The sequence below is a fragment of the Thermobia domestica genome, chromosome 11, assembly GCF_964235325.1.
Source record: "Thermobia domestica chromosome 11, izTheDome1.hap1.1, whole genome shotgun sequence".
Taxonomy (NCBI): domain Eukaryota; kingdom Metazoa; phylum Arthropoda; class Insecta; order Zygentoma; family Lepismatidae; genus Thermobia; species Thermobia domestica.
The window spans coordinates 159,977,710-160,004,385 of NC_137464.1; the positions used below are offsets into that span (position 1 = coordinate 159,977,710).

The 26,676-nt window shown below is 38.0% G+C and overlaps 1 protein-coding gene across 3 annotated transcripts in view; it reads left to right on the top strand.

Annotated features, from left to right (window-relative positions):
- The window catches only part of LOC145664529 (phospholipid-transporting ATPase ABCA3-like), a 705,558-nt gene that overhangs the window by 529,065 nt on the left and 149,817 nt on the right, over nucleotides 1-26,676 (top strand). For all 3 annotated transcript variants that reach the window (XM_081731273.1, XM_081731272.1, XM_081731271.1), the window contains exons 21-25: nucleotides 4,939-5,220; nucleotides 7,320-7,552; nucleotides 11,233-11,380; nucleotides 13,133-13,343; nucleotides 17,835-18,051. In XM_081731273.1, the coding sequence (XP_081587399.1) occupies nucleotides 4,939-5,220; nucleotides 7,320-7,552; nucleotides 11,233-11,380; nucleotides 13,133-13,343; nucleotides 17,835-18,051 (1,091 nt within the window). The remainder of the gene's footprint in view (nucleotides 1-4,938; nucleotides 5,221-7,319; nucleotides 7,553-11,232; nucleotides 11,381-13,132; nucleotides 13,344-17,834; nucleotides 18,052-26,676) is intronic.

A 26,676-nucleotide genomic window follows, 5' to 3' on the forward strand; every position in this document is an offset into this window, starting at 1 on the left:
TGCTAAAACTATAAAACCGACTAAAACAATTAAAAATTTAAAAAATCAGTTAGTGAGGAACGTTCGTTAAGTCAGTTTTGTTTTAATATCTAATGCCCAGCGCGTTCGTTGTTGGGTCTGATAGTCGCGGGTTCAATTCCCGTTAAGAGTGCATTAAAATTTTACTTGAACTGTCATTTATTTGGATGAATGGCCCGTCTTTTTTAGCCTAAAGGACTTAAACATTGAGAAAAGTATATAGTAAAAATAAAATAAATAATAAGACAGTAATAATGCTATTAACCTGTAACTATCTACATAGGATATAAATGAAAAAGGCGTCGTCTATCAGAAGAAACATGGCTTAACCGTTTGAAATGATTTTTATTAGTTAACGCTTTCACCTACCTCTGACTCATGGGCACCCGTAGGGGGCAGGGTGAGCCGCCCACTGACTCACGAAATGTATACAAACAAAAATACCAAACATAATATATAGCAACCATGAAGATAGCCCCTCCTAGAACATTTTAGGGTGCCATGAGCGGACTGGCTTGTTGTCACGCCATTTTTATTAAAATGCGTATCCTAACAGAGGAGTTAACATTTATGCCAAAAATAGAATATCTCACATTTGTGAGATGAAATTTGACCCCATGCCGTTAACGTCGCCAATATCTAGTGGCCCACTTGCCGGTAAATGTCGATCGTCGATATAGCGACGCATCGAAAGACTGCCGCTAGTGTGTCCCTGGCGACAGGGTTTCGTCGAGTCGAAACAGACATCTAGAGTAAGGGAGTTGCAGTTACCACCACGTAGCGGCGATGGCGAATTTTCGGTCCGTGTTTCGATTCGTCGCGGAGAATCGGCGAAGGGACCGAAACGACTTATGGCCAGTCATGTGCATACGTTTATTATTATATATTTGTTTTTCCTGACGAGTGTTCCTAAAGTGAGCTCCGGGGTCAAGAGTAACCCATGCTTCTACATCACAAGGTTGCTGTTTCACGCCATTCCGGGAGAACTTTATATATATTTTGTAAGTGCTTTTTAGACTCATCTCAATGTAAATGAATCATGCATATAGGCTATTTAACATATTTTGGTGGAGTAATTTTGTAATTCATGGCATTTCGTCGCGTCTCTGCCACCGGTGGCCCACGGGTGGTATAATTTTCAAAACGGAAGTGAGGCCACCGCGGATCGTTGCTGTGGGGCCATCAATTTTTGGCGAGAGGTCGCAAGTAGCACATCAATGGTCCACCGACGTTTACGGCACGGGGTAACTCTAAATCAAATTTAATTAGGAAATCACTATAGTTGCTATAAGAACTAGTTTTTGAACTTGGACTGTGTAATATTGGTCGTTTGAGGCAAACATTTCCTATGTGCAACTTCTAGTATCTTCGGGAAACAGTAAATCAAAGATAATAGGTTCGAACCCACAATCCAACGTTCACAATCGAAAACATTCTGTAAATCTGTATTTTCCTCTTTTAGGTGTAAAAGATATGTTGATCCGTTATTAACTGTACTGTAGAAACAATTCATCATTGTAATACTTAAGGATAAAGTATTTCGAAATTATGTATACATGGGAGCACATGGTAGTTGCCTCAATCCAGCTATAATCAATGCCCTCAATTTCCTTCGTGCAGTTCAAACCGATTTTCCTGCAACCTGTTTCACAATAACAATTACTCTAGTTGTCTACGTGCCAAACTGCTGAGCCAAAGGACTAGGGATCGAATCTCGGAGATAGACATGACAATTTTTATTACTTGCAGAATTATACATTTCACGAATAATAAAATGAGCATAAAACAGTTCATGTTGCCGTGGAAAAGTAAGAATTTATTTCAAGTTAAACTTGTGAGCAGCGAACCAAAACGAATTGGGCTCATGGTTGTCCGAATACCTGACGATTTGAATAAATCATACGACACGCCATTAGTGTGGAGTTAAAGAGCTTTCTGATACGCATAAAGAAATCTCAGTGACCTAAAATCCATTAAGAAATAGGACCTACCAGAACCTTCAACACCATGTCTGCGTCACTTCGGTAAACGCTGTATCGAAACTTCCTATATAAATTTCACTCACTTGACGTCTAGTCAGTCGACCGTACTTGGTTTGTTAGCTAACTATATTAAAGGGGTATAGACGAAAAATATGCAAAATCCATTTTTCAATTTTGTCAGGAAACGAAGAAAATGTGTGTTTCAGAATTGTTGAACTTTCTTGGGGGGGGGGGATAGGTTTCATTCATCTGCTGTAAGTAGTGACTACTGCTGTTAACCATTGCTTTCTTTCATTTTGCATTTACACATCCTATCCTCTTTCAAATTCGGTTCCACATGCCATTCCATTTAGTTTAATATATTCTGTTCGATTAAATACACATTCCTCAATCTCTTATAATATGTCCAAATTAACAAAACGGTTCTCTTACTTTCTTTCTAATAGTGATGATTTAGATTTCAAGAGACTTAATTTTAAATAAACTTGCAACCAATTTGTTAATTACTATGAGCATTGAGTTCTTCCTCATTGTGTGTTAATATATATTCTTCAGTGTTTACATTCCAATAATAATAAATATTTATGCCAAACTTACATATAATTGCAGTATACGAAGGTTAAGTGGGTAATAAAGCAGTTCAAGTCAATATCTTACTTCAATATGTGTCGTAGATTACAATTATCGTTACAAGAAATTGAATATTCGCATCCAAAATTGATTTTATCTAGGTAGGATGGATAAGGATGCGCACGAGACAAGATTTGAGGCTGTTTAGTCTAGACAATATGCTGTAAAAGTGATGTCTCGACTTGAAAAATATATATTTTTCTATTGGAAAAGCTGTCTCTACTCGAATGTTGTCAGGAAAATTCTGTCTCGACTCGACCCTGCGCATCCCTAAGGATGGACAGTTTGAAGAGCCCAGTATTCCAAAGCTGGCGGTGTAACCAATTACACCATTACGGAACATCTATTTCAGATGCAACCAGTATTATACACTTCATTTTCACAAGCTTCTTCTTATAATAACTATATCGATTTCCTACTTAAATTGAATTATAGATAATTGTTTCTTATGTAGCAGCTAATATTCATGCTATACAGTATAAAACAAGTACACATTCAATGTAAATAAATGAATGTGTACTTCAGAAAAGTCAATAGCAGTACTAAACCCGCTTGACTACAGACGCAACTTACAAGAGATTGTGTTATAATGTTGATAATAGAATCGTCTCCAAGCACAGGTTCCTACTTGGAGGTTTAAATGTCCATTTTCTGTCGTTTTCAGCAATTTCTACTTAAGATAATGGTTAATTTTGCATATTGGAACCGTGCATCAGGTGTGCAATCAATATTAATCTCAGAAGTAAGTACTTTGATTTTGTTTTTACATTTTCACATCGCTCGGATGACAGTACGGTTTGCAGCTAGTGTCTATATAAAGGACGACGGGAACATGCAATTCCCTGTGTGTAGATCTGCGGGAATTGTAACGGATCTAGGCTCACTTTTTCGGACTTAGTTTCTGAACGAGTCTCCAGCTTTTTGTGAACAGGTGTGTACAATGCAGTTCATGATGTTTAGTATACTAAAGATCTGTACTGATGGTTTCGCCTTGACGGTGAAAGAAAAGATGGATCATGTTCGCGATAGAGCATCATACCGGCAACAACACCTTTTACGGATGAAAAGGTGTTTCACAATCCATTTTGAATTTCGATTGAGATCCAGCCATCATTCTGGACATTAATATTTGTTATAGAAAACTACTTTTCAACAGAAGTGACAATCCTATGCAGGAAACCCTTCTCCTTTTTGCGTATCCTCAAAGTACTGTACATATCCACATGGTGATTCTTTTTGACCGGATTCAACTCTTGTGGTACTCATGAAGCGATTTTTTTTTTTACACGACCAACTATGCGAAGCCGTCCAACGACAGTGACATAACGTATCCCTTACTTAATTGCAATTACATGAACAATTTTCCGAACATCTGCTTCCACGATGTTCGTGAGGAGTCAACCAAAATTCTGTTAGTCTGAGGCTATGAGGCTCAGTTTTCAATCTTATGTAAGAAACATGAAATTACAAAAAAAACAACTGCGTATGCGGCGTTCATTTACCCCCCCCCCCCTCACAAATAGTTGTTGATGTTTTCAACGGATAAATGTACCTAATATTCAGTTTGCAATAGTAGCATGCCTCCCAGCTGTATAATGGCTAGCGTGTACTCATTAGATGCAACAGGTGCCAGGTTTGATTCCCAGAGGGAGCATTAAATATATCACAGTGGATCACATCAGCGGTGTATTCAAGAAGAGGTTCCGGTTTTGACTCCGCCTTGAGAAGATATTTAAAACGATAAACATTTATAATATTAAGATTCCTGAAACGGTATACACTTGGAAGCAATATTTTTTCCTCGTTTATGAAATTCTGCGAATGTTACTGGTCGGATGCTGACCACATCTTAGATAGCCCCAGTGCTAGAAAGGAACCCTAAACTTAATACATAATAAATAATCGTGGCAGAAAATCATAGGCACTTGTGTGTTTTCCGCTGTCATATCACACGACCGTATTCAACAAGCCATGCTCTCTGATCGAGTGGGCACCCAGCCTATTTCCTAAACACGTACGGAGTCGATGACTTAAGCAAAACTCTGTTCATCCATTGTTGCTTTACGTAAGACCAGTTCCTTCCAGACGACATTTGAATTTCAATCGTACTAATTCAACAGAAACCAGATACTGTAAATTTATGATTTCTACACAAGAAGTTGGAATTTGGGAATATTACCTTCCATTGCAATTACAAAAGTGTCATCTTTTCTTATATTACAAATTTTATTTTATTTCTATTGTTGATATTGAATTGTAATATCACCAGAAAACTATTGCATATCATTGTGTTTCTTTCTGCTTGCAGAGAAGCGCTGTTACGAGCGGAATGAATGTTCAGATGATTATAAGTTACTTAGCATTTCTACCCCAAATTCAGGAGGTATTGGAATTCAAATCATGTACATGTTTTTCGATGGAATATTCTATTTTCTGCTGGTGTTGCTTCTTGAGTATGATATTTTCTACAGAATATGGAAGAAGTGGTTTAATCGGAAACGGCTGCAACCTAATTTTTCGGAATCAAATGAAGTCTTTGTTACAGATAATGCAAAACAGGAAGAAGGAATAGTTGGGTGTGCTATTCAGAGTACGTACTATCAGCTTTTAAATATTTCTTTTGTGTTTTTTATAAATTGAGAACCAAAGCCAATCTACAGTAGAATTCTAAATTGTGCAGATCAAATATTAAAAACGAAAATAGTAGCCAGTTCCAATACACAGACGGAATCTATTCTTGGGATATTGAAATCATAGTAGTAACAGAAATAGTAGTCAGTATCAATAGAGGAATAAAAGGGAGATGGAAGTTATTCTTGGGATGTTGAATTCATAACAACAACAGAAGTAGTAGTAAGTATTAATACAGGGCGAAAAATGGAAATTGAACCTGGTGCAAAAGCGGAAATGGAATCTATTCTAGGGATGTTGAATTCAGAGTACAGTGGAAGTATAGTCAGTATCAATAGAGAGAAAAATGGATATGAAACATATTGTTGGGATGTTGAATTAATAGTAATAAACGAAGTATTAGTCAGTATTAGTAGAGGTATAAATACGGAGTTGGAATCTCTTGTTGGGATGTTGAATTTATGGTAGTAACGAAAGTAGTAGTCAGTATCAATAGTGGGAGAGGAGCGGAGATGGAATATATTCTTGAGATACTGAATTCACAGTAACCACAGAAGGATAATTCAGTTTCAATAGAGAGCAAAAAATGGAAATAAAACTTATTCTTGGGATGTTGAATTTATGTTAGTAAGTCAGTATGAGTAGATGGACAAAAGAGAGATGGAACTTATTCTTGGGATGTTGAATTCGAAGTAATAAGGGAAGTAGTAGTCGGTGTTAGTGGAGAGAAAAAGACGGAGATGGAACCTCTTCTTGGAATAATAGCTGAAGCTTCCCTGGTGACCTGATGTGAATATACTGTTCTCGAGATATTAACCAGATGAAGTGTTCGTTGTCCAACGTTTCGAGAAGAGGCATTGTTCTCATCTTCAGAATCAGAATGATAAGACCAGGTAGAGTAATTGTATATATACTACCTGGAATGGGCAGGATGAGTTCTGATTGGCTGATGGATTGTCCAATCAATTGTGGCCTAATTACTGGCTGTGACTAGTTACTGGTTGGTACTTTCTAATTAGGAAAATATAGGTGTTACTGAGTTGATAGGCAACACCTGTGTTGAGATTGCTGCCTTCTTTGAAAATTTGAAATTGTTGCTTTTATTTTCCTATAATAATGTTCTGGGCTTTCAGAAAATATAGTGGTTTTGGTAAATGATGGCCCGTCCTTCCTTTATTCTGTGCTCTGGTAGGCCCAATTTGCCTACTTGGAGGCGTTTTAGATAAGCTGCATGTTCTTTGCAGCGAACTTCAATAGTGCTTCCAGTTCGTCCAATGTAACTTCATTACAGTTACACGAATGAGCTTAACTCCTGATGTTCTGAGTCCTAAGTTATCTAGTTTTGCATTCCTGTGCACTATTATTGATTATGATATGAAGTGCGGAAGTGAGGTAAAAGCAACCGTAGGAATAACAAAACAAGCCTTTCGGAGGATGGAGACCCTATTTTGCGGGTAATTCAATAAAGAGTTGAGAAAAAGACTCATGCTGTGCTTCGTGCAGAGTATTGTGCTGTATGGATGAGAAACTTGGACATTAAGAGCGATGAGAAAAGACTGGAAGTTTTCGAAATGTGTATGTGCAGAAAAATGGAGAAAATTATCAGGGTCGAGCGGAAAGCGAATGAGAAGGTCGGGGAAAAGAACAATTTGAGATATTATTAAGAAGAGGAAGAGAAACTGGCTGGGATATTGGCTAGGAAGGAACTGTATCATGGGGGAATGTGCTAGGGGGTATGGTGGCAGGAAAGAGAGGGAGGATGCGAAGGAGACAACAGTTGATGGACGGTAGCAAAACAGAAAAAGAATTACGTGAAGAGGAAAAGGTTACGCGAAGACCATGGAACGTGGAAGCTTTCTAGTTGAGTCAAATGATCTGCCAATAATGTAAGTATACCTATGATGATCATCATCATTAGTAGCAATGGTCAAAATTAGAATAATCTATAAAACATTTTAATCAAAAACAAATAAAAATCCTCGTTCTCTGTACAAATAAATATTGAAATTCTTGGCTCTATGTGATAACTTTTTAAAAATAACTAATATTTTATTGCAGATCTTTCTAAACATCAGGATAAGAGTTTGCTGGTGGATCATTTATCGAAAACGTATGGTCATTTTTCTTTGAGAAACCTCACGTTTCATGTCCGTCGAGGGAGATGTTTCGGAGTTCTTGGGATAAATGGTAGCGGGAAAACACAATTATTGAAAATGTTAGCTGGTGAATTACCTTCTACTTCTGGAAGTGTATACGTAAACGGTTTTAATATAACATCACAGAAAACTAAGGTTAGTTTTACAATTGATTTTTCATAATAATAATTTTTAAAAAATAAACCCAAGATAGAAGTATTAAGATCCACTGATACATTTGATATGTTAGATGGGATTACTTAAGTTGTCTGCTGCAGTAGCTAGATTTCCGTACTTAATTACAAAATTCTAAAAACTATTCTAGTTTTATCCTAGATCAGTAAAATGCTAAATATTGATTATTGTTTTGTTCATGACACTTAGTAATAAACGAAATTATCTTGTCTAGAATAGTGTAATTACCTTTATTGTCAAACTGATTTCAACTTAAAAATGAGCAGCGACCTGAAAGTGTTTGTTTAATATGATCTTTCCAGTAAAATTGAATAACTAATATTTTAACATTGTATGAGCGATCTTGTTTGCTGTTAGGGTGTGAAGTTCGGCGATAAGGTTCAAAGTTGATGGTGAAGTGTCCATAGACCTTATGAGACAGTTCACTCTAGAACAGTCATTCCCAACTAGCCAAAGTGTAATGTCAGGCCCGTAGCTAGAACACTGAGACAGGGGACCGAGATCAGTTTTGGTTTAGCTTACCTGAGTTCATCGTATGTTCACACATATACATCAGCAAAAATTAAACTTTCAAAGCGAGTGAAGATTGTTGCAGCAATACCTGAGTCCCCTCTGGGCATCCTCAGTTACTGGTCCTTTCATGTAGGAGTTGACGTTTACAACTAAATTCGAAAGAAATATTTGTTATTTGATTTAAATTTAGCGTTCCATTTAGCAGGTAGGCTATACGAGACGTAGACCTACTTTAACAGAATTAGGACACAACTAGACATTGTGCCTAGTTTGGATATTCGCTGCATGCAACCTTCATTTATTCAATCATTAGTCTGTATTTGTAAATACAATGAAAATAATAATGTGAGATTATATATTTTCCGCCATTCCCAAACTGCAAAGCTATCATTCTTTCCCTTCCTAGTTTCTGTCTGTTTCCAGAAAACAGTCTCAGCTATGACTATGTCAGTATAGCTCTTCACTTCCTATTTTTCAATTCTGGATTACATACGAGAAACAGGAAAGGAATAAAGAACAAAACTACTGGATAGGGATCGCGAGATACAGTTTCATGTTGGAGAATCAAGAAGATAACACGACGTTAATTCTAGAGCAAGCAACTTTATCAAAGACGTGAGGCCAACCATTGCCTTATACGTTTGTACTCATCGAGGTTAATACTTCTGATCACCGGAGCAAATAAGCACACCAGCCACTGGAACATAATTGAAGGGTTTGGTGCAAGAAGGAAGCAGCTCTACTTTGTGCCGCTATTGAGTTGCAAGCCCTATCACATACAAACGAAAAATGCGCATGCATGGGTGTGTCTTCTGGTCAGTTGTATTTGATACCCCATAACCTAACACAAGGCTGAATACTGTTTGGTTTCGGTGAAAACTGAATTTTTAAAAAGTGTTTGTTTAATTTGGTACATACTGGAAAAAGTGGAGCTGCCTCCTTCTTGCACCAAACCCATTAATATTGTTTTAATGTAAAGTCCATGGCAATAAAGTAAGGAAATATCGGCTGAATTATTAAGTCGAACTGCTGCAAAGACACTCGGACCGATCGAATGAAGAAAGAAGAAATCATTCTGGACTTGTTGAGACTGACTGGAGTCGTGTGAGAACATAACTTTTTCCCACACAGCAGTGATTCATGTGTGCGTGGGGAAGTTGCAAATCCCGCACTTCCAATTTGGATTAGCTATAAAATTGCATTCTTCTTGTTTTATCAAACATAACACTAAATTTTCTATCTGTATTAGTAGCAGGTTTGTAACTGTTCTGATTTTTACCGAAATTTATTTCATTCTTAAAGGTGGAAATTCAGTGAATGAAATTGTTTTTCTATAAAGTCTCTGTATAAGTTGCTATTTGACAGTGTTCCGTTTTCTCTATTATTTTGCCATCTGGTGATGAAAGTTAACAATCAGAAGGTGACGTGAACTTGAATTTTGTCAACTCTCGCTGATAAGTTTATTTTGGCGTAGTTCGACGGTCTCAAACTCAAAGTAAAAGGAGTTTATTAAAATATCGATCTAGCTTCTGATGAATGTTCTTAGAATGTTAATTAAAGATAATCGAAACAGTCATATTTCAGTAACCAAGTAGATCTAATTTTTACTGAATGACATAATCAACTAAGAAGAAACTTTGCTGAAACCTACAAAAAGTGAGTGTACGTCAAGCGTTTCTAGCTTTTGGCGCTTCGGTGGACGATAAACCACAAAAGAGGAGTGAAACGCATGTGGATACTTTCAATGGAACAAAGAAATTGACTTTCTCACAATATGAACGTTATTGAAAGCTTGATAGATACTTCATGAACAACTGATAGACACTTCGAAACTCAAAGTTAATCAACATGGACTTTTTTTCGTATAGTTCACCCTGTATGATATTTGTGACGTCAACGGTATTGACTTGTATGGAGCTCAGCATAGATTTTGAAGAAATACAGTAAGATAACATCATGTAAATATTATCAGGTATGTTTTAAAATATTATTTAATAAAAAGGTAAAGAGTTACACAACTTTTTAATTTAAACTGTATTTAGTTAACTAAAATTTTGAGTGAATTTCAATATATGGTAGTATTAAATGTCACAATGAAAATAGATAATTACATCGTCTATTTTCTTCTCATAGAACACTAGATCGTCTCAAAGTAATTAAGTCCCGAATATTGGAATTACGGTGTTGAGTTTACTTTTTCTCAGTAAGTCGCTATTTCGTAAGGACCCGCTCAGAATGTGTATATCTCCCCACACTTTCGTATTAGATTGGTACAAGAGGAACTACTTAGAAAGTGGGGTGTAGAGCGGAGGTCTGCTGGTGTTTCCCAGGTAGTGATGTTTGTTCATAACTACTGGGTCGGAGTGAGCTCAATACAATATTATTATTTGCAAACGATTGCAGAACGTCATGAACTATACCTAACACTATGCGAACATTTAATTTTCTATAGAAATTGGACAATGAATGGGTCAGAGATGACGTACTTTCAACTGTACTCCCGGCGCGGCGGTCTCCAAAGAGAAATGTTAGATACGGAATTTACAACGGTTACATTTTGTTTTCCTATGATTCTTATTGCAAAAGAGAGAATTGTAATTTATTTAAACTAAAGAATAAATAGATCGAAAATGAGCAAGAAAAAACTATTGGAATCTATTCCAGCCTCTGTCTTTGCTACCTAAGGTCTGTATTCGTTGGAACCAAAATTGCATTTTGTTATCTTGCATTTCTGTTGTCACTGGAAATGAAGTTCCTTGACATAAATTATGGGGACATCTTGAACATAGTTTTACTCTATTCAACTAATCATTCAAAAGTGATAAGCCATAGGAACTGCTCGCCCTGCACAAGAACATTTTATTATTGGCTTTTAAACTTAACATTTATTTTTGAAACGAATTCAGTTGAGAAACTAATTATCTTAAATTCTACCAGAAATATGAATGAATTAGAGGAAGCGTTATAGATAGTATCAGTTCCGCCAAATATTATGTGTGAATATGCAAACACATTAATTTTGTTTTCAACCAGAAAAGGGCTGCTTTAATTTTTCCTAACACTTTTGCTAACAGAAAAGAATGAAAAATAAGCATAATTTCATTTTTTTACTTCTCGTCTCTTCACAGTATGCACGCAACATATCTTACTGTCCACCAGATGACCGTATTATCAAACATCTAACTGGAAAAGAAATCTTAGAATTTTTTGCACGCTTAAGAAGGACACCGAAAACTAACATCCGAGAAGAAGTAAACGAGTATATTGTGAATTTAGGTAAGGAATCTACTATTTCGTTCTCCTTTAATTACGATACACTCAATATGAACGAGTATATTTAAGAAAGGCGTAAGCAATGAATTAATTCTATCAGGTTTTCTAAAAAGTATATAGCCTTTGGAGATCAAAATTAAGAACATATTTATTGTGATTTGAAAGGCACATTGCGAAACCGTACATACTATTGTTTGATCACTTTCTGTCATCTTTCCTGCAAAACCATAATCTCGTCACTATAGAACTTGTAGTTTATGGTCAAAAATTGTGACACACAGGAGAAGATACATAGGTGTACACAAAGTGGATTATGTACACGTTTAGGGCGTTTCTCCCGATTAGCTTGACGTAAGTGTCGTTTCAGGAAAATGCGGGAGTTATTCAGTGCGTTCAAAGTTTGGCCATGTGCGATGAAACGGCACAAATTCGTCCCTTAATGCCATACGCTAGGATAACTATTGACGTGACAGAGGAGGGATTGTGACAAAATGTTTGCCTGCATACCAAGCCTGAATGACGCCATTCCGCTGACTGTTATTTCAATTCTGGCTCATAGACTCTGGCAGTCGTCCTTTTAGAAAAAAATATTCCAGGGAGGGCACCCTTAGTATTCTGGAGGGGCACTGCTGGTACTATTCTATCTATTATTATATCATAGATGTATTATTTTGGTCCGCTCCGGGGGGGCACTCTCAGAGCACCGGGGGGCAGTGCTCCCCAATAACATGTCTGCAAGAAACACTGGACTCTGGTCCTGTACCGTTACTGTCGCGTTATTATTATCATATCTAGTGGAGTTTTTGGAAAACTACTTCGAGAGAGACTAAATGCCACTGGTGTATATTTCTGGCCTTTACGAACAATTGTAGTTATACTTCTAATGGTTCGTAAGGTAATTGGTCATAAAACGCGAATAAACCGAACGGTTCATTGTACTTAGATGCCTCGTGCTTTTATTGATGAGATATGTACGTTCATCCAACCCCCTACATGTAACGTTTACGTTTACTCCTTCCATATGCATATCTGAGAATTTATTGCTTTGTTCCGATATTCGTAAAAGAAAGTTACCACGGCATTTGCGATAATCCTCGTGTATACTATAACGTATATAACAATATTACACTTGAGCGAGCGGTTCCGGGTTCGATTCCCGGTGGGGACACTCGGTCGAAAAAGTGTAACAGCTTTTTCAGGGTAGCTATCTTGGATGAGGTTTTCCTGGGTTTCCTTCATTCACACCAGGCAAATGCCGGGATGGTACCTAACATAATGATCCCATGCCTCTTCCTTCCTTCTCCCATCCTTTCTTCCTTCCCTTTCATCGGATAATGTGCTCGCCGAGGGAAATCATTCCTCATGTACATGACGGGTTAAATGGCCTTAGATGCCGACAGCCCAGAAATCTAATTCCTAATACTAACAATATTACCCTCGGGTATACATAACGTTAGTTTAGTATTTCTTTCACTGGATGACATAATACTTTTTTTACGTTTTAGATTAAATTAATGAAATTGTTTTCATCTTCGTCTAAAAATTAGGATATCTCTTTAGATAGCTTACAATGAATAATTTTATATAGAAATACTCAAAGAATATTCTAAAGAAAAATACATATCACGTGTTCACATGATTTATTAAATATATGCATTGCATGCTTGTCCTAACTCTAGCTCATGTTGTTTAATTAAGATTCTTTATTTTCCTAAAATAAGAATAACCTAACTTAGTCCTTGTTTCCTTTTATAGACCTTGAGGCATATGCAAACCAGGAAGCTGACACATACAGCATTGGAAATAAAAGGAAATTGATGTTGGCTATAGCTATGATTAGTAAGCCTAGCGTTATGATCTTTGATGAACCAACTAAAAAAGTTGACATTAAAACAAGCATTCATTTCTGGAGGGAAATAAGGAAATTCAAACATAGTGGACACACTATTATTATTGCAAGTAACAGGTAAGTGGTTTCTATTAAACTTTTCAGTAATCTTTTCATTTGTGATTAATAAATTCCCCCATTACGTACGTAAATAATACGTGGGGTGTTCAAAACAAGAATTGATATATTTGAGTTACAAATTGTTTACAGGAAACTGAAATAACAAGCTCTCCCGGATGGTCAAGAGAATAGCACGTGCGACTTTCGAATCGAATGCAAATGCGATTCCTTGTGAATAGCCATTACCAAATTTGAATGTATTACGAAGATTCGAACTCCAGTTTAAATCGCAGAGGAATGTCTCATTTAAAAATGTTGCTCGAAGGGGACGCTAAACTTGTAACAAACAAGCAACAATGAAGAAAGAAAACAATGAAATAATATTTTTGTGTAAGCTAACCGACGACTGCGGTTTGCCCTGAACCAGAGAGAAGCTTCATAACTCATAACACAACTATTTCATCTCGGTGTTGTTCCATGCTCAACGTCAATAACCTCTCATTGAAATTGAACTGAATTGCTCCTTAAAATTCCTCTAGAGTGTGATGATGTAACCATGCCATGAAATATTATAATCTATATATCCTTTTTTCTGTCGCTACAGAAATTAAGTGATTGCCACCTAACGCGCAATCGGCTTAATTTAAGATGAGTAGTAGGCCTACTCATTATTACTTTAAAACATTCAACAAATAAGTGTACGAGCAATTTTTCTAACACTAGTTCATCGGCACCAGCTCTCCAGTAAATAAGTGATATAGAAGTTGTTCTGGTCAAAGTGGATATTCCACTGACGAATGTAGGCAGAACAAAAGTAAGCAAAACGATGTTGAATACTGAAATGTTGAAAAACGAGGAAGTAAGACACCTTGTCGTTGGAAAGTTCGAAAAAAGAAATAAAAAAGGATAGTTGCCAGTAGTTACAGTGGGAGCATATAAAACTTTGCATTTGCCAGGCTGCAGAAGATGGTAGTTAGTAGTTACCGCGAACAAAAACTATTAAGAACCAAACCAAAATTATACACTTCTGTTTCTATTGTTGAAAACAATGTTTCACAATAAATCTAATTGTTATCAAATTTCTTACGCTCAATAAAGAAAAACTGCAATAGATTAGAAAATATCGCTTAATGCATAATGCAACAGTAATTTGTATTTGTAAAGGCACTGTTGAAGAATTCCGATCTTCTAGGTTTTATTCTGATTTTACAGATTTCAAAATCACGGTCATGAAGGGGCTGGTAAGAAATTTGTACCAGTCAGTGGCCTTCACCAAAATAGCAGCAATATTTCTGGCCAGGCAGGTGAAATACGACCTGTTGGCAACCCTAGTTATAGAACTGATGTTGCAGAAAATGAGGGAAAGGAAGACATGGAAACAGGTTCATACAGAAAAAGCGGAAAGATATATGGGAAGTTAAACAACGAGTTGCGAAGGGGAACAGACACAGTAAGGGAAGAGTTTTACAAAAAAAAGGAAAGGAAAAAGCATGGACATAGAAGATATAGAAAGAGATGGAAAAGGTACAAACAGGTGAAACCTATGGAACTTCGAAAAAAAGAGGTATTACGATAGCAGTAGTAAATAAGAATGGGAAGAAAATCAGCGAGACAAGTGAGGTCTTTGGAAGATGGGAAGAATATAATGAGGAGTGGCGTGCCGTGGAAAATCAGCGCCCGGGGCGAGTATACGACAGTTTCCCCGTGCATATGAGTGAGGTTGACAGATCAGCCGCGAAACGCCACCATCGTTGGCGCGAAGAGTAAGAAAATTTTCAAGAAAGTCTGCTTTTCCTTGATTTTGAGCACTTTTAATTACTTCTTCCTCCCAATTTATATATGTGCATCTTTTCTTCTTCCTCCCGAATTTTGCACCTCCTTACTTCGTTGCCTCGCTCGCTTCCCCCCTTCGACCCCACTACACTAAATATGAGAGTAAGAATAGATGTGACCTAGGTTTTGAAGTACAATGAAGTACGCGAGGATGATAAAGGGTTTAATATTCTTCGGGATGAGTTTGAAAAAAGCTATATCCAAGATCAGGAATGGAAAGACAACCACGACGAATAATATATCAATCAAATTCATTTAGAATATGGGTGACAATGGCAAGAAAGAATTGTTCTGACTCTGCAATGAAATATATTAAACACGAGAGTGGCCAAAATACTTCCTGAAGATTATCATGACACCGATGGCTATGAAATCGAACCCAAACAGATGTAAGGATTATAGATCTATTAGTCTCATATTCATGTAGCAATAATTTTGCTTCGAATTTTGAACAGCAGGTTTTAGGAAAAAACAAATGAAGTTGAGAAGGAAGTTCGATTTTAGGAGAAGTGAGGACACAAGCGATGCTATTGGATTATTAATCTGAAAAAGGCTTTTGACCTCGTGAATTGGAAATTGTCGGAAGTTCTGAAGAAGGTTGGGTATGATTGGAATGATAGAAGAAACTTACATATGAAACAAGTAAGTGTTACAATAGGGGAGGAAATGACGGAGTGGAGTACAATTGAAAACGAAATTCGACAGGGTTGCTGTCTCTGGCCTACATTATTTAATATATATCTAGAAGAGAGAGTGTAAAAGAGTCTACAAAATGAAGACGGCATTTCAGTAGGAGGTAGAATGATTAGGTGTATACAGTTTGCAGATGATATGGCGTTGTTTTTTCGGAATTCAAGGGAAAATCGATATGTTAGAAAACGTGAGGAAGGGCTATGAAGAAACTGCAATAAAATAAATATTAGAGAGACAAAACGATTATGATTGGAACGAAGGGGTCGTTATGATATATAGCTTGGTTTTTGTCTCCTTAAACCCAAAGTGCATCACCACCATATCATGTTGCCTACAGAAATCGATAAGTATTTCACCTCGTTCGTTCTTCTACCTAATCCAAATAGTTTCGCTACCTTATTCGCAGCTCCTACTATGCTGTTGAACTCTCCCATTACTATGGCGTTGACTTTACCTCTTCCTTCCTGATGCAGATATAACTAATTTCACCATACATTACTTCTACCTTATTGTCATCATTGTCGGTTCTTGGCATATACACTTGTATTATCACAATATCCACTGGTTTTGCACTTCATTTTACAAACATCAAGTGGTCACTGCAGCATTCCATTTTGATTACACTTCTTGCTATTTTGTTCCTTATTGCTATCGCGGCGGACATTGCTTGCTACTTTGTTCTCAGCCTTAACGCTACCAGAATAGAATATTCTGTAATATTCCGATACTATTTCACTTCTGCTGATCTGTATGGTATGGCACGGTAGTTACTTAGTGCTCCTGTTGCAGATGATAGAAATAAACAAACATAAATCCAAATATTTATTTATTGAAATATAAATACCTACTAAAATATGCATTTTAAGTAAATACGTAGGTATTTACCCAATGAAATGAATATCCAGGTATTTTACATCACTTTTCAGGTCTACTGTCCTTTGGATAGTGACAAGAAAATGAAGACACAGCTAGAGTCATTTGTTAAGATTCAGAAAAACGAGGGGCCGCGGTGGCTCAGTGGTAGAGCGTTCACCTCTGGTGTATGGGGTCTCGGGTTCAAACCCTGCTCCCGCCAAGTGAACTTTGTGGTGGACAAACACTGTGTGCGTGGGTTTTCTCGGGGTTCTCCCGTTTCCTCCCACTTTCTTCATTCCACCATTTCATTCATTTCTCATAATCACCGTCTCCTTTAGCCTAACCGGCATAACCGTGGGACGTAAAACTCAAAGATTTCATTTCATTTTTTCAGAAAAACGAAGACTTCGAAAGGAAGTAAGGAAAATTAAGGCTTACGGGTTCTTAATAGGTGGTCAAACGACGAAAATAGAACCATAAAAGTCAGTCTGCAAGTGGATGCGGCTATTGCTCTTAATTTCAACATTTTGTATTAAAAAAATTTTCTTCTTCCCTACTTTCTAAATTTAATTATTACGGTAAATTTCTTTACGTTATATCAATCTACTACCACTTGTTTCCGCGTGTTAATCAGTGATTAGTAAATTCTGAACCTGGCTCAATGAACGTAGTTGTTTGTAGATTAAGAATGGTTGAATCCCTTATACTTTGCATTAATTTCTACTGTTATACTAGTTCTGTTAATTTTTGATAGTGTAATGTTTTAATACGAAGAGTATTTTTGTCCTTACATATTGCAAGCATCTTTCTTGATCTTCTATACAAATGTATAATAATAATAATAATAATAATAATAATAATAATAATAATAATAATAATAATAATAATAATAGTAATAATAATAATAATATATCGAGAAACATCAGAAATAATTTGGTAGTAATTATAATTATAGTTTGCTATAATTTTGTTCTTATTGCAATTTATCTAAAGATAAATTTACTCAGAGAAGTAACTATTTCTGCCTTCTGTATATGTTCCCATCAAATTGCCACAAAGCTATAGCTTAGTGCATATTTTTATTTTTAAAAATCTTCTTTTCATGTGTGCTGGTAAATTATTTTACAGGATCGAGGAGGTGGAGATCCTTTCAGATAGTATCGGAATTATTGCCGATGGTAGATTTGATTGCGTAGGTATGGTGGACAAGATTAAGATGAAATATGGCCGAGGATATACTATAACTTTTACGTTTTCATCAGGAGCACAAGAAAGTGAAAGATTGGCTACAGTAGATGCAGCAACTGAAGAATTTTCAAACTGTGAAATTAAGGATTATTGCGAAGTATGTATATCTTGTTTTTTGAGTCCACAATCAATTTTATTGATGTTTGATAGTTTCATTTATCTACTTATGCACTTACTATTTTTACTCAATCCTAGATTATGTATGGTTTTTGGTATTTTTTCAAATCTGTAATGAATATTGATAAAATTAATCTCAAGACTACAGAAGCTATTTCTGGAGTTTAATCGTTTAATGTGTACTAACTGAACCTGCGCTGTGTACACAGCGCATCGTTCTGTTATGACCATGAATCTCCTTCCCACTGTGCATGTCTCCTTACTGACACAAGTAAAGAATAAGAGACTCACAAAGAAAGTGAATTTCTATGTATAGATATTGGAGTGAGTTTGTAGCATATTTGTCAAAGTAACACGATATCAAGGGGAAATATTTTTTCTTATAAATCCGTATCCATCCAAATACGCCACATTGCGTCTCTTGAGGCCTTTGAAGTTGTCAGCATGCAGTAGGTTTTGCCATTCAGATGTAAGCAAAGCGCCTTCAATGTCCGTCAACCTGCTATACATAACGTTTCTACTGGTTGCCTAACACCGTAGCTTCCCCCTGTACCAATATTAAACTTATGAGCTCTAAACGGCCTAAAATGTTGAATACAACAATAACGAGATGATTTTTGAAACTTTGAATGAGAACCGGACAATCTACACAAAATTTGGAATCGATCAGCGAAAACGGTACGTTTCTACTACTTGTGGTTTTTGATATCTCATTGTCGAAAGGATTGCCGACAAACATATACACGTAGCATTTTAATATATAAACTACCCGAATCTGCGCTCTCTACACAGCGCATCATTCACATATGAGCATGAATCTCCTTGTTATTCCCCACATCTGTACATGTCCCTTTGCAGACACAAGTGAAAGACGTCTTGATAAAAATCGGCAAGAAATACCGTAAAGGGGAGAATTTTTGATTACTTTTTCAATATCTCGCAACGTTTGCAAGGTTTGAGCCTGCTTCCGGTTGGAGTTTTTAATTCATGTATGATCAGTGTTTTCTTTTTTCTTACATGCAGTATGTAATAAGCAAATACATAAACTAACAAACTAAATGGCCTATGGAACCCTGAAGATCAATGCCGCGTTCACAAAAACTCTCCACTGACGTCTATCCTTAGCCAATTGGATGCAGTTTCTACTTTGTATTCCCATTTCTGCTAGATCCATCTTAATATCGTCCTCCCATCTGCGCCTAGGTCTTCCTAATGGTCGTTTTCCGGCTAGTCTTCCAGTTAATATTGTGAAAGCGTTTATTCTTTCTTCCATCCTGGCTACTTGACCTACCCACCTGAGCCTCCTAGATTTGATGATCCTAACAATGTTGGGTAAACCGTATAAATTATGAAGTTCCTCGTTATGAAGTTTCCGCCATTTCCTATTTCTGTTTCTCTTGGGTCCAAATATTCGTCTCAGGATCTTGTTCTCAAATACTTTCAATCTGTGTTCTTCCTTTCGAGTAAGCGGCCATGTTTCACAAACATACAGAACAACAGGCATGATTATCGTTTTATATATTTTAAAATAAGCTAATACATTACACATACAACCGATTATAGTGTCAGTGATATATGGTGTTCTTTCGGCAAAACACTCCAAACAATAAAGATCCAACTTAGACTGGAGAAATGGTTATGCTTCGTTTTTCATTATAATTTGGCAATAAAACAAACGCCTGAGACATATGCAACCCTTATATACAATTATCTGGTGTTGAAATGCATAATGGGTAGGATATCATGCTTTAGTTTCTTTTTTTAAATTTCAACACTTCCAATGTACCCGTAAAAATGAATTAAAGCAATAATGACCATGTTTTTTTTTTTTAAATATTCAATTAGAACTGGACAATCTACGCATAATTTGCAATCTATCAGTGAAAACGTCATCTTTCTAGAGCCTGTTGTTTCCGGGACCTCGCTGTTGAAATGATTGGCCACAAACATATAAACGGCCACAGACGTTTATATTTTAAAAAAATCCAAAGATGGCAGCTCAATTCATTTGCATTTATTTTAAAGAAGGTTTATTAATATTGGACGGCTTTGAACAATAATTTAAAGGGATAAACATTATGAAAAATACCTCTTGCAATAATTTATTTAAAGTACACATACTTTAAAATATTTGTCTTTGTTATAAACCCCAAATAACCGTAAGTGAGAGGTGTGAAATCAAAAGTTAGAGGTTGGAGCTGAGGCGCTTTTATTCATACTAAACCAAGAAGCCTAGCCTCTCTTGTGTTTCTTACGGTGTCAGCGAGGACCAAGTATTGCAACACGTACTTGCGAGCATAACACATTTAGGGCACTTAGAGGATTGACGAAAGTTTTCACTTTCGGAGGGCGCTTGCTTTTTGAATCTCATCTATCATCCTTCTTTTCGTTTGCATCTTCATTTGGGCTTCGGCCCCAGATTCCCTACGTATCATGACGGATCTTAGCAATGCTTCCTGCTCATCGCATCTCGGTCAACAAATTCCAGCTAATATAGTGCCAAACGCTCGACAGAAAACTCAACCCCGGATTGTTACCGAAACGGTACGGTCAGGACTTACCACCACTGTTCCTGCTACTTACGCTGACTGCATTACTAAAGGGCAGCGCATTCGCTCTCGATCTCTCTCGGATGGTGAGCAATCCATAGATCCGAAGAAACAGCGAGTTACATCTATTATTGATCCAAGTATGAGCAATAACATGGATTGGGCATCATCTAATTCCGTCGATAACTCAAACTCACATCACCAACCAGAACCAATATATAACTTTTTGCTGACAGATTATGACCAAAAGTATAACACCGTTAGAGCAGTTTTTCAGCAGTTGATTAAATATGTGCCTCTTCCTGAGATACGCGAAATCGTCAAAACTCGCAGAGGCATTATACTAAAATCTAGCAACTCAAATTTTGTATCGCATGTGCGAAACAAAGCCACTTTTGAGATCTTTGGACCAAAGGCTAAAATCTCCACACTAACTCCAAGTGCACGTAAAACTCCTCCTCCTCCTAGACGATTGCCAATGCTATCCGTTGTTATACGAGGAGTTGAACCAGATCTCACCGATGAGGAAATCTATGAGGAATTACATCAGGAAGGATTTCCTGTAAAGCGATGTATCCGGATAAAGAACGCTAACGGTGCAACATATCTTGTACGGGTTCTCACCGATCAGCCACAGTTGATAGACCAGATTTTGTCCACTGGAGCTTATATTTATCGAAGACGTTACAAAGTAGAACCTTCTCGCACACCTCCTCCTCTTCCGTTAATATGCGAGAGATGTCAACTGTATAATGCACATCCTACATCCGAGTGTACTAATGATAATAAGTGTGGCTATTGTTCATTACAACATGCTACGAAGGATTGCCCCAATCAAAAGGCGCCACCACAGTGTAGTGCGTGTCCTGAAAAGCATCCAACATATAGTTACAGATGTAAAGCTAAGCCACAACCGGAACCTTCTAAACCAGAACTTGTTGCACCCATAAGGTCTGCTGACCGTCCCACTCCACCTGCAAACTCTTTACTTCATCCTGTTACTGTTGAAGATTTCCTCCGATTCCTCACGATTAGTCTACAGAACATTCATCCGTTTCTTCGCACTCACATTCTCAACCAAATCATCCATGCAGCTAAACTTGTGTTTAACCTTCAGCTCCATGCAACCTATTCTGGACCAACAGTTCATTTTCAAATCCAACCTATCGAAGTTTACGTTTAATATGGCAGCTTCCATTTGCAATATTTTTGTATTTTCGTAATGGCGTATAGCTTCTTATTTATGAACATACGCTCACTATTGACACATCAAGTACTATTCACGCAGTTATTACAGGAAGAACACATCTCAGCCTTCGCACTCAACGAAACTTATCTGGCTCCTTATCTACAGTGTTATACCAAAATATAACTTACTACGTCATGATGCTCCGTCCGGACCCCGTCTATACGGCGGTACAGCTATAGCATTAGCACTCGTCTACCATACCGCACTGTTACCATGCCTCAAACTTTCAATCTGCCTGAATACAATGTAACTACTCTCAACCTTCGGGGTCGCACAGTCACATTTGCCACAATCTATGTTCGACCAGGAAAGATTCTCAACAATGATTTCTTTCGTTTCATTGACACGCAATCCCGACATTATATTATCATGGCAGACTTGAATTTGCATAGTAGAACACAGCGCGACAAACATCAATTTCTTGATTTTATACAAACTTCCACTACAGGAGAATTTCACATCTTGCCACAACCTACGAGGCCAGCTAGCAACACAACGCCTGACGTAGTAATAACCTCGTCTTCTCTTTCTCCTCTTATTAACATTACTGTACTAGATTCCATCGGCAGCGATCATGTTCCTGTTAAACTAGAACTGCAATGTACAGTGAAGTCGTCAAATCACTTACCAGCTAGAAAAATTTATCTATATCATAAGGCTAATTGGGATCAATACCGATCCACAATAGACGAAGCCATTAGCACACTTACTATACCTACCTCGCAGAATAGTCTTGATCACATTATCACAGACCTTACTGCAGCAATTCAAGGAGTAGCGGAACATTCTATTCCGTCTACTCATGTACAACCGCATAAACCTATTTTGCCAACAAGATATCTTGCACTAATTTCTGCTTCACGTCGAGCTTATCGTGAATATAGAACCAGTGGCAACTTGAAGGCACTGCGCTTACACCGCCAATATCTCCGAATAACACACAACTACATTGTAGCATACACGAAAAGACAGTGGATTTTAACGTGTAATACTCTTACTGCAGAAACTCATCCCAGCAAATATTGGCGTAAATTCAACCAACTTACTGGCAAAACGTCTCGTACTCCCTATCCTCTTATTCACAACCAACAAGCTCTTAATAATAACATCGACAAGGCTAATATTTGTGCTACATTTTTTCAAGAAGTCTTCACTCCTCTTTTTGGAGGGCATACACCGCACCGCCTTCAAACTTCGATCAATCGTCACGCCAATCCGACCGCTCCTCATCTACAGCCTTCTGACCACCATACTCTGGAACCTAATAATCCACTTACTCAGGCTATAGACCCAGATGACATCAGGGCTATTTTAGCAACCAAACGCAGTACGGCACCTGGATTCGACTCCATCACATATGCTCTCATCAAACAAGCACCTCCTTCTTTCATTCTGATTCTAAGCCATATTTATACTTTTATCCTGCGCACTGGCTTCTTTCCGCTCGATTGGAAGTATTCTAAAGTTATTTTATTTCCTAAGCCTAAGAAACCACCATCCGACGTACAGTCGTATCGCCCGATCCATTTAACAAGTTGTCTCTGCAAATTATTAGAACGTATACTCGTTCGTCGGCTCCACGACCACCTCCTCATGCACAATCTTCTGCCCATCCATCAAGCCGGGTTCCGACCGCACTTCAGTACCCTCGATCAGCTCTTAAGACTCGCCACTGCTATTTATAACCAATACAACAAGGGATTTCCTTCTTGTTTAGTTACGTTTGATTTGGAAAAGGCATTTGATAAGGTCTGGTATCCTAGCTTGATATACAAATTACACAACTATATGCTGCCCATATCTTACATACGATTAATCAATACTTTCTTAACAGGACGTCTTGCATATATTTCTATTAACAACGCTTTATCACACCCCATATTCTTACATTCTGGAGTACTTCAAGGTTCTTCTCTGTCTCCTTTGTTATATCTACTGTACGTTGCTGATCTCAGACTGACTCCTCACGTCCAAGTCTACCAATTCGCCGATGACACTGCATTTCTCACAACAGCTCGCACTATCCAGCGTATTAATAGACTCATGCAACCAGCTATCGACACATTTGTCCGTTGGTGTCAGGTCTGGAGACTCAGTATTAACTCAGCAAAAACACAATCTGTAGTCTTTTTACCACCACGTAGACGATTCAGAGTGTTTCGCAATCCGAATTTATTAAATATTCACGTGGACGACACGCCAGTTCCTTTCACATCATTTCTTACTTACCTTGGGGTGATATTTGAGTCAAAGCGTACGTGGACTCCGCATCTTAAGAAAATTGTTACTCAAGCTAAGAACAGACTAAATCTACTTAAACGTTTAGTTGGCACCAACTGGGGTTTACGACCACCTACTGTCCTCCACACTTACAAAGCTTTTATGAGGACTACTTTAACCCATGGCCGTACAGCTTGGGCCGCAGCTCCCGACAAATTTTATAAACAATTGTCTATAATGGAGCGGCATGCTTTTAAATTGGCCTATCGAATTCACTTATCAAGCCCAACCAGACTTCTCTACGATCTCATAGACTTTCCACCACTGCTCACCCACCTAGAACAGCTTCGCATTCGTTACATCACGAAACGCTTTGATTTACGACACCCCATGCTTCAGGATATACTACGATATGACCGAGACAATGATGCACCGCCACGATACGTCGACACTCCGCTCCAACACTATCTTCCACTGTATCACTTGCAAATGGATCCTGCCAATCGAGACCCACAAGTCTTTGCTATATATCATCCACGCCATTTGTCATCTTCCATCTGTCCATCATATGCACAGTAATAACCAACTAACATCGGCCTCCTCTGTCTACATCAGTTCCTGAATAGCCCCAGGAACAGAAGATAACAGCATCCGTTCACTAACAGAACCTAGTGTTCTGGCGTCCAGTACAATTCATCCTCATTTTCATCATCATTTCTAAATATTATTTCGTTGAGTTGTAATTTCTGTTACTGTTTTTCTGATTTGTTATTATATTCACGCACTTAGCCTTCATGCACTGACAGTTTTTTATTTTCTTGTTTCATATTTCTAATAGCCTCCATGCACATATTATCTTTATGTTATTATTATTAGGTTTTTGTGTCACCTGTTTCAACTTATCTCTATTGTATATATGTTAATTACTTAAAATAATGAATGAATAAAGGAAAACCTCTTAGACCAACCACAATTTCTGTAGCCTCAACATTCCTAATACAACACTTCCCCGAAGAAAGGGCGCAACCCTTTAACCGGGTAGACGACCAAAAAAGCGCTTTTATTCGATTCATACCAACTCAGAATTCCGAACCGATCACCGATTCAAAGGTCTGAGTTCGATTGCTAACGTTCTACGAGCATTCACTAGTATTTTTGTTCATTTAGGGAGGATTGTTCTGTTACAGACAATCGACATCCCCTTGCAGTCCGTATTGCTGACTCAAGTGGGAGCTCGTGGCCACATCATATTCGCCTTCTTATCTATTTTGTGGAGGGCCAGTGCTTGCACTGACCGACATCTCCGCGAGGACGTATTGCTGCCTCAAGTGAGAGCCACAGTGGGCTTCCCCTCAGTGGGACTCTTTTGAACCTCATTTCATCGTCACTTTCATCCTCTTCGCCGCAGTTTTCTTGCGCCCATCCGGATGGCGTCAGGTGACCGTCCGTGACTATCACAGCAGCCTGCTGGACCGTCCCTAAACCCCACGTCGATTGGCAAGGGGCATGACCGACAGCATACCTCTGCTCCTCAAAACAAAAGTAGTGGTAGATCCCGATCACGCACACCGGACAAACATCACACTTCTTCAACTAAGCCACCGCCTAAGCGTCATCACACTGTTAGTGAATCAGAACAGTCTGTTTCATCCATGAACCTCGACGACGCTAATGAATTTCCGACGTTACTGGATTCTTCCAAACCTCGTCTTCATTCATTCTTGCTTACCAATTTCGATCCCAAATTTGAGAATACAAGCTGGCTTTTCAACAGCTCATAAAATATCTACCACGCTCCTCAGTCGCTCAAATTGTTCATACACGAAATGGGATAATCTTCAAGTCATACGATTCATCATTCTTAACTACTGTACGCAACAAATGCAGTTTCGGAATTTTTGGCAAGCATGCTGAAATGAAGCGACTTGAATCAAAGGCGTTTAAACAGGCGCCACCTCCAAGAAGACTCCCGGCTCTTTCAGTTATCATTAGGGGGGTGGATCCTTCCTTGACAGACGATGAGATTCAAAAAGAACTCACTCAAGAGGGTCACTCTATACTTAAGTGTATACGCATTAAAAACGATCATAGAGCCACATCCATGGTACGAGTTCTAACTAATTCCGAAACCACCATCGATGACTTGCTAACTTATGGCGCCTTCATTTATAAAAGGAAGCATCGCGTCGAGCCATCAAAATCACCTCCGCTTTTACCATTGCGATGCGAGCGCTGTCAAGCGTACAATTCCCACCCGACTTCAAAATGTACGCAACCTAGTAAATGTGGATACTGTAGTGGTGCCCACGATACCAAGGCATGCACCAACTTAGCTAAGCCACCTAAATGCTCTACATGTCCAAAGCAGCATCCGACGTGTAGTTATCGATGCAAAGCAAAACCTACAGCTGAGCCTCTAAGCCTCTAAGCCCGGAACTAACGGTTCCTTTGCGACCTGTTTTACCGCCAACTCAGCAAGCTCTACCACCACCAGCTACCGACGAACCTATTACTCTCCAACAATTACTTTCATTTTTCACTATCGCTATGCAAAACATTCATCCTTTTCTTCGCCAACACATTCTCG